The sequence below is a fragment of the Aristolochia californica genome, unplaced genomic scaffold, assembly GCF_029961685.1.
Source record: "Aristolochia californica isolate CCGP_79_NKW_82.1479 unplaced genomic scaffold, dmAriCali1.0.hap1 SCAF_4, whole genome shotgun sequence".
Classification (NCBI taxonomy): Eukaryota; Viridiplantae; Streptophyta; class Magnoliopsida; order Piperales; family Aristolochiaceae; genus Aristolochia; species Aristolochia californica.
The window spans coordinates 3,201,698-3,211,290 of NW_027182103.1; the positions used below are offsets into that span (position 1 = coordinate 3,201,698).

At 36.4% G+C, this 9,593-nt stretch overlaps 1 protein-coding gene across 1 annotated transcript; it reads left to right on the top strand.

The window, feature by feature from the left end:
• Positions 1-246: 246 nt before the first annotated feature.
• LOC137964006 (protein MHF1 homolog) lies at positions 247-5,596 on the top strand. The gene is made up of 5 exons (XM_068811263.1): positions 247-362; positions 457-528; positions 3,344-3,424; positions 4,769-4,934; positions 5,507-5,596. Exons 1-4 carry the CDS (start codon positions 260-262, stop codon positions 4,912-4,914), a joined length of 402 nt encoding a protein of 133 aa, XP_068667364.1. The 5' UTR covers positions 247-259; the 3' UTR covers positions 4,915-4,934; positions 5,507-5,596.
• The last annotated feature ends 3,997 nt before the right edge of the window (positions 5,597-9,593 follow it).

The window sequence follows — 9,593 nt, forward strand, 5'->3', positions numbered from 1 at the left end:
AAATCTCTTTGGAAGAAATTGAACATCTGGCTTAAAAGAGAGTCGGAATCTCTTTGTATATTTTTAGTTAATACAACTTGCATATACCCGACTAGGTACTTCAAGGTGACCGAGTCGGTTCGTCCGAGTGGAAAAACCATGAAACTCGGACCGGAGAACTCCAGCCCAGCCTTCCCATAACCATGTGACCGCGTTTTCACTACAAAGCCAGCAGCGCTGTCAGGGATAGTCCACCCCGGGGGCCAGAACGACCGCGCCAATGAACAGAGGCGGGAGCGATTTGGAGATTGACGAAGACGAAGGAATGCAGCTATTGAGAGATCGTTTCCGTCTCTCTGTCATTTCTATTGCGGAAACCGAAGGTTTAGTTTTGAACTTTCTCTTACACCTGTTTCTCTTGTTTAATTTTCATGCAATTTTATTTACGATTTTTCTCTGGGCTGCTGTTTTTAACAGCTAAAAAGTACGATACGGAGGTCTCTGCACCAGTGATGGCATGCATTTCTGATCTAGCTTTCAAATTGACAGGCAACCTCGGAGTTCTCTCTCTCTCTATTTTCTACTGATATCATATCTGTCAGTTTTATCTGCTTGTTGTTTTTCAACTGTTTGGGTTTCATTTGTGGCGCTAGTGCGCGAAATTGAGAAGCTTCTATTGCATGAGACTCGGCAAGGATCATGATCTAATAGGTTGGGGTTGGAAATACTATTTGGTGATTTGCAACAATTACGTGAACGATTCCTTCTGTGAACAGTTAGCAATAAGAAGAGCAAAAGCTGGTTCAAAACGTAAAAAAGTCATTGTGTTAATTATTACGTTGTCCAGAGAAAAGGATGAATGATTTTTGTAACTTAACATTTATGATCTTGAATGAGGAGCTTCGGCTTTTACTGGATTTATCTTAATCGTGCAGCTAGCGGTACTTGGGGAAAGGCGTACAGCTACTATTGAGTTGTTTAGGTATACAAATCCTGATAAAGAGTACGCAGAACAGAGAAGTACGATAATTAATATTGCAGAAGAAAAACCACAATCATTTTTCTAGGTGTCAGATTTATTGTAAGAAGGCATTCAAATTAACAGTTTTCTTATACATTTTCTGTTTACTTCTATCTTTCTGCCGCACGTCTGGATTTGTTATTCTAGCTTTACCCAGCTCAGTTCTTTCCATTGGTTATATTGTTGGCATTGCTTAGTTCTTCTCTCCTTTTCTATCAGCCGGTCTGATCCTTACCGGTGTAATCTCTTTGCTCCTACCAAATCATTGCAGAGTTTCTTCACACAATTAACTATCAGCAATACATCCTTCTTGAATTATGCTGAGGAATTTTTCAGCCCTTTGATTTCTTATGTAGGTCAAAACAACGAATGGGATTGCTTTATTCCAATTGCCTCTGACGTTAGAGGCTGCTGAAAAGTATTATTCATGTCTTCCTTAATCATTTTTTAACTAATGCTGAGTTTATTAATGAATTAAGAATAATGAAAAGCCCAGGGAACAGGCCAAGACACTACACATCAAGGGGAAAAGAAAAAAGAAAATGAGTTCACTCATTATTTAAAACAAACGTGAAAAAAGAAATGCATTCGTTCTCTTCAAAGGAATCAGAGGTCATTGGTTATGTTCAGTTCTCCCTTTCTTCATTGTTTCTTTTCTTTTGATACTTCAAAGACATATTACATAATCAAGGATTTATATACTGATTTATTTTTCTAAAAAAATACATTTTTTTGTTCACATTTCACCAGGTTTAACAGCATATAGATGTGAATCTATTATTGTTTCCTGTTGTTCTGTCTTCTCTTTTTGCGCTTGTTTTTGCACTTAGTGCGTACATGCTGTCACCAGTTGATCAGCATGAGTGATGCACTTCACATGACTATATTAGTTGTTTAAAAAGAAGATGAATGGCCCAGAGGTTCAGTATTGTAGGGTTGTGGTGTTTATCTGTACCAGAGGAGATTGCTTGTGGTACTATTGGTCAATTTCATGTATCCAGTGATGTGCATACACTTTGTTTTATAAGGAAGAATGTAAATTCTCTACATGATAAACCTTGGGAAGAGGATTTCCTTATTGTTGCTCAAGACATCAACTCTTTTAATCTATTCAGAAAGACTGTCATTGATCCTCTCAGGAAACCAGTGTTCAATGTAGCATTCATCGCATCTGGGAATTCACTTTTACCACCTTTTTCACTCAAAAACTCTTATCTGAGTTTGATGAATCCCTCTCTTTCAACTTTATGGAGAGCACATCAGTCTCTAGAACAAAAAATCCTTCTCAATTCAACAATTATGATTTCTTGACTATCTTATCCTCTTCCTCATTTGTTAATTAGGTTGCTCATAGTCCACCCTGAAGCTACCTGCTCAGGACCTAGTGGGTTAGGATTGCTGGTGGGAGTGCTCCACAGAGATGCTGCTAGAAGTTGGGTAGGATTATGCTCAAGGCCTGTCTTGCCCACGTTCCGAGGGGTATCTGGTCGGAAAGAAACCAAGAGGAACTTCAACAGAAAGAATTCTTCTTTGGAAGACACCTCAAACCTTGTCGTGGATAAGTATTCTGGATCCCTTCAAGGAGCTCAATGGAGGAGCATTTAGAAGTAATTAAAAGATGATTGCTGACCTCTTTATTCCAAAGAACCGCCCAATCCATGAACGGGAGCCCCTAGAGCTGGAAATTATCATGATGAACTTCCTTTTTGCAAGTTCAAAGTACATTTGTGAACCTTGTTAATGCGTTCATACAGAATAACATGTTAAACTCATCATAATTGTTACTTACAAAAAATTCATTTAATTTCTGAATATTAACTGGATCTATAAAATCAAATTAAAATTATCTGAATCAGGCTTACGGATACTGATCTGAATGAAAATTTAGAGAGCAAGAGGAGATGTGAGGTTGTCCACTGGTCACCTTCCTCCTTTGCCTAAGCCTCATAGAGGTCCTTGCACTGCATTGTTTCTATCCACATCACTGATACTGATTTGAAGGAAAGTCCGCATCATAAGAGAAAAGTGTAGTGTCCACTGGTCATCTGTCCCATTCCCCCCAGTGGGAATCCCAGCATTGAGTCCTTTCTATTCCTTATGCTTGATGAAAACATGCAGGTAATGATGATCTTCTCTACCCTTTAGTTCATCCTCTAGTTCTGACAGTTGGCAGTGCCACCATCTTGGTCTCTCTAGATGCCTAACTTGCAAAAACTTATTTCTGAATATACTGTTATGCTGAAAAGGAATTTCGTGCAGCCATTTTTTATTTTCTTTGAGTGTATTTTTCATACTTGTTTTTTCCTTTGTGAAGTAATTAACAGTTCTTCCTATGACAAACAGAGCAGTTGGCTAAGGACCTCGAGCTTTTTGCTCACCATGGGAACCGCAAATCTGTGAACATGGATGATGTAGTACTTTCTGGTAAGCGTGTTGTGTGTTTCATGTTTCAAGAAACGTTAACTCCTAAAAACTGTGTTGACTTCAGGCAAAGTGCTATTTGCGTTTTCTAAAATAAACAAATAATTAAATAAAAGAAGCTTTGTGCACCTTTTTCTGCACCTGACAAATTGGCAGCCATGATGAATCTTAGACCATTGGATTTTTTGCTTCTATTTTTATCTATGCAAGCCTGCTAATTATCCATTCTACAAGGGTCTTCAAATAGTAATGCACTTAATAAACTATCAATCTTGATTCTTATATTCCAAATGAGTATCTGGTTGTTTAGTATTATAATCTTAGTTGCAGCCCAATACAAGTCAAATAACGTTACTGGGTGTAACATAGTTCAAACAAAGTTGCAATGGACAATATTGCATTATGGATAGTTACTTAAAGACTGACACTGTGGAAGGTGTAAATTGATGAAAAATGAAGCAGAAGAATATGAGAAGCCCACGCTCATAATCTTTGAATTCCTCATACCTGGTTGCACTCTTCCGTAGTCATTTATATATTCAGTATCTTTAATTAATTGGCCCTTTTGTTAAATGGCCACATAAAAGAGTTTTTTCAACAGGTGTATTATAATCAACATTGAAGAAACAACTTTAACTAATTGTAAGTCTCTATATACACTTAAAGTACATGAAACAGGTGAATTTTTTTTGTAACAAATCGGTTTGGATGATGGTTCTCATTAAGAAAAAAAGCAAGATAGATCAGTGGATGGATTGGGGGATGGCATTAGAAAATGGACTCTCTTTATATACACTTAAAGTACATGAAACAGGGGAATTTTTTTTGTAACAAATCGGTTTGGATGATGGTTCTCATTAAGAAAATAAGCAAGATAGATCAGTGGATGGATTGGGGGATGGCATTAGAAAATGGACTCTATTTGTTGGAATGTGTATGACCATGATGATGATGTGGTATTTGGTTAAGTTAGAAAAGAAAAAAATTGATGAATTTACAAAGAACTTCATCATTTCCATGATATCAACACTAGTAACCTGACTTCGTTAGTATGATTAAGGTACTGATAGCAACAAGATTGTGAGACCATTTTGATTTTCAAGAAAGATGTCACCATCTTTTGAACAACACAGGTTGGTTTGTCGTCATTGTAGAAGATATCTTATTATGTTGTTGAAATTCTTTATCCAATAATCTCATTCAATAGTGCCATTATGAACTCTGTAATTATTGCTATTGCTATAAACTGCAGCAATTGTTTTAAATTCCTCCATATTTTATATTCTCTAGCCCAAACACCTGCCAGAATTTCTAGGTTATACTTAATCTTCTCGACTCTGGTTTCAGCTCATAGGAATGAGCATGTGGCTACCTTGCTGAGATCCATGTCTTGGGAACTGAAGGCCAAAGAACCCCAAAACGAAAAGAAGCGTAAAAAGTCTTCCAAGAAGGATGAAAGAGCTGCAGTTGCTGACGTACTGGACTTGTCATAGGCCTAATTTTAATTGCTCAGGTAAATATCTCTAACATATTAGCAGTGGGAATTTCTGCAATTGTACATTAAAAATCATCTCTCAGTTGTTAAGGAATAGTCCGACATGAATTAGTGAATACAAAAATCTTGATTTTATTATTTTGGAAAGAGCCTTCCTAAGTTGGCTAGTCATTATCGGATGGGTCTTGGACCCAACTTCACATAGTATCAGAGCAGATAGTCATATGTGGGTCTCCATCCAAATTATCCACATGTAAAGCCACAAAAGAGGGCCTCCACATGAGGGGGAGTGTTAAGGAATAATCCCACATGGATTAGTGAACACAAAGATCTTGAATTTATTAATTGGAAAAGAGGCTTCTTAAGTTGGCTAGTCATCATGGGATGGGCCCAAGGCCCCAACTTCACATCTGTACCCATCTCAATATTTTTGGAGAAACTACCCTTATCCCATGGATTACACTAAGATCTTATAACTAATTCGTGTCACATGAAGCTATATTGTCTTTTGACAAATTTTAGACCCCAAACAAGTGTGATACATCCCAATAATCAAATTAACCTGTTAACGTTTCTTATTGAATTTCAAGGTCCAGATCCAAGACACACCGCGAGGGATGGCAAAAAATGACGAGCAGATAAGGGGTATTTTATTACTTGTTTTGATCATTTGAAACATATTTTACTATCCCTCTCTTTATTTTGATAAAAAAATCTTTATCTATCTCCATTTCATTTAATAAATAATAAATCTTTACGTAGTTATGAATTTTAATAAACAGATTACCTAAGGGGGGTTAGTCAACAAACTAGAAATTTGATCTTCATCTTCATCTCATGCATCTACATGATCTTCATCTTCGAAACGGGTGTTAGTGTGGACATATTCATGTTTGAAATCTTCGAAATAGGGTGTTAGTGTGGACAAGTTCATCTTCATCTTCGAAATCGAAATGGGGAAATCGAACGAAATCGAAAGGTATTTTGGGGAAAAGGAGAATAGCTAGAGAGAGAAGGGAGTGGGAGGTTGAAAGGGGGAAGAGAGGGAGAAGAGAGAGAAGAAAGGGAGGTCGAGAGGGATAAGAGAGAGAGAGAAGCGAGAGAGAAAAACGGAGAGCGAGTCCGAGAGAAGACCGAGAGACGGAGGTCAGAGACGAGAGTTCAAGAGAAGAGAGGGAGCAGCGACGTCGGGGGCGCAGGGAGACGAGAGAGGGGGTGCGGGAGAGAGGGAGGAAAAAAGGGAAATGAAGACGTGCGAGAGAGGGGGGTGCAAGGAGAGAGAGGGGGAAAAAAAAACCAGCCGTGCGCGTCCTTCATCTCGAAGAAGATAAAAAATGGTCTTCAATGAGACGAAGGATTTTAAAACGTGGAGATGAAGGACCGCTTCAGCTCCAGCATCCAGATGAAATGTCATATGCGCTCCACTAACGACTTCAACTGATGAAGGGCATCATACGGTTGATCTTTATCTCGGACTTCAAGTTGACTAACCCCCCTAAATAAAACATTCATCTTGATCTATATGATATCCATTATTTAATGATTCCTAACTATCGAACCTAGCAGTGTTCACATATGATTTCAGCTATAAACTGAATAAAACTTAAATTATCAATAAATAATAACAAAAATTCTTAGACCCATAATTTGTTTTGAGAAGGGTATGTGGTACCAGGTGATAATTAAATTGGACTTAAGGGAGTCCTATGGTACATGTCCTCCCAAATTTGTACGAGAACAAGAGGTTGGTGGGTCATTTGTGACAAGTGTTAGTGTTAGGAATCAGAATTGGTCTCTACATTTGCCTAAATCTTTGCCATGTTCCCCCAAAATTCAAATATCTATCATTCCTTAATACAGATCATTCATTCAACATAGGTGAATTTTTTTAGTACAATTTATTAATCCTGAGATGCCTAACACAAGATCCCAAGACCTAACCTGAGAATATTTAATCCAAAACCCCTCCAATTAAAAAACTAAAATAAAAAATAAAAAATGAGCAGGACAACTGACTCCTACTCCTAGCTTTCACCATAGACCTTCTCAGAACTCTGAAATCTGAAGTCTGAAATCATTCAATAAAAATTTACTCAACATGTCAGAATCCGAAATAAAAATAAAAATCTATCATGGGTGATTGAAGATGTACCCTCATTTTATGCTTCTAGGGAACCACTAAAAAAGCCCATCATGGGGTCCACTAGATTAAATGTCTGTGTAGATAGGCCCATGTGTTTAGTTCATTAAAATAAGGGTTATGGGTGAGTGGTTGAAATTGAGTGGCAATCTTGGAATTGGTGATCTCCAAGGCTCTTCGAAGGTCACATTATTAAATATGGATGTCTCCTATGATTGGCTTGGGTGTCTTTAGTGTCGGACCCATTTGAACTTGATGGGTAGGTTTTATTCAACAAGTGAGTTATTGCTATTTAACTGATAGAGGCCTTGTACTTGGTTTTGGAAGTTGACAAAAATGTCCTTAAGTAGTTACATAGCTGCCCTTTGGGAGGGTAGTGTTTATATCTCTCTCTTTTAGAAAATAAAATAAAAATAAAATCTTTCCATTAAAAAATATTATTTAATAATAATTAAGATTGTAGGGGTTCATTTTTTTAGGTGAATTAATTGACAAATACTTAGAAAATCATTTGAATTGCCCAAACTCGTCAACCTATATCGAATTTTTCGATACCCAGTTCTTAGAAATTAGTATAATGTTTTTTTGTCTCATCGGAGTTTTGAATTTCTAATATAAATTTAACGTATAAATATTGGGATAAAAATTGATAATAACCTAAAATTTAGTATCTAATCCTTAGTCCTAATTTTTTTTTTTTTTATGTTTTTTAGCTTTAAGAAGAGAAGGGCATTTTTATTTTGTAATATCCCTTACACCCATTTCCCATCCCTACTCCAATTCTTATTTGTATTTTTTTTATAAAGCCTCTCAAGGCACTACTAGTTCAATCATATGGAAATGAACCTAGAAATTAAATTGGACCCATGATGTGATAATTTTATCCTTTCATGTGTGGGTACCCCACCCCTCACTACTATGTGCCCTTTGGCCTGGAGTAGATTTACTTGACTTCTATAATTGGCAACAAAACTTTCTTGAGAAGGACATATCTACCTCCTTTTAGTGAACCTTTCCCATGTCCCAAAATTGAATTCAAAAAGGACAAATGGGACCAAAGGGGTGGATAAGGATTTCTTGTGACACCTCCTACATGGGGTTGACCTAATTAATGTTACCCAGTAGAGACCAACTAATATAAAAGTGGTGTACCCCTCCCCTTCTCTTCTCTCTATGTTTAAATAGAAAGAAGGGAGGAGGCCACCCAAAAGAGAGAGGAAGAGAGAGGAAGGGAAAGGAAATTACCCTATAATTTAATTATAGGCCACCCAAGAGAGAGGAAGAATAATGCTACACTGGTAACTTATTTCTCAAGCAAGATTGGTTAATGAAGAAAGGGTAGTCTTACCATTTACCAAGAAATAATAATTATATCAAATAAATGTAGGATGATTCACATAAACGATAATCTTACTCTTTTACCAAGTTATTGTCACCATCAACCATAGCTTATAAGATTTTTTTATTAATATTTGGTAAATCCCAATAATTTTAAATAAAATTATCTGTAGGCAAAAAAATTGTCTATTTTTCCATGATTTTTTTTACAGTTTTGAGAGTTCGTATTGATCGTTTGGGCCACATTTAGCCTTGTAATATATACCGAGTTTTTGAGAGTTTGACATATACATATATATATATATATATATATATATATTTGTATATATATATATATGTGTGTGTGTATATATATATATATATGTGTGTATATATATATATATATATATATATATATACATACACGCGACTGATCTAATACAAAAAATCATTTGGTGTGAAACATGCAAAACGGCTATTTCAATCAGATGAGATAGTTGTTGATCACGATTGGACGGTTGAGATTCCGTTTTGTATGTTTTGCACTAAATGATTTTTCTTATTAAGTATCAATTTAGCAATGTATTGTTCGAGTTTGAAAGAAAACAAGTTGAAATAATTTAATCTACAAAAAAATACCAAAAATCCAGAACAAACACTCGGTAGCTCAAACGATGACTTCAACAAAATCTAACAAGTCAAATTATTGAATTCATAAAAAAAAAAAAAATCAAAGCTATTTTTTAATCTTTGGTAACGGACTTAATTAAATCAATTATTCAATTATTTTTACTCTACTTAGTCAACTTACCCTCCTCCAGGCCAATTTTCTAAACGTTGAAAATAATTTCAAAAAAATATTAAAAAAATAAATCCCACCAAATGCTAAAGATCCGTTATCGGTCCAACCCTATGCCCGAAACAAGCGGACAAACAATTGTATCGTTTCTATCCGCCGTCACGTTTCGTTTGGTAACGCCGATACGGTTACGTGGGAGACAACGGAGACCTCTTAATATTTTATTTTGCGCCAAGCATATCAACAAAAATAAAAAATAAATTAAATTAATTAATCTCCGTTTAAATCCGTCTTCGAAGAAACACGCAAATCTGTGCGCCGCGAATCTGTGGTCACTTTCACGCGTCCGCGTGGGGCGGAGGCTCGCGGGTCAGTTATTCTGTGTCCCTCGGGAGTACCGAACCAGTCCCTCGTCCTCGTT

What these genes read in the sequence shown, in the direction of transcription:
- LOC137964006 (XM_068811263.1), top strand. Translation starts at nt 260, where the DNA reads ATGAACAGAGGCGGGAGCGATTTGGAGATTGACGAAGACGAAGGAATG. An exon ending in TCTAGCTTTCAAATTGACAG is followed by an intron (nt 529 to 3,343) that starts GCAACCTCGGAG and finishes TATGACAAACAG; the next exon opens with AGCAGTTGGCTAAGGACCTC. An exon ending in GGATGATGTAGTACTTTCTG is followed by an intron (nt 3,425 to 4,768) that starts GTAAGCGTGTTG and finishes CTCTGGTTTCAG; the next exon opens with CTCATAGGAATGAGCATGTG.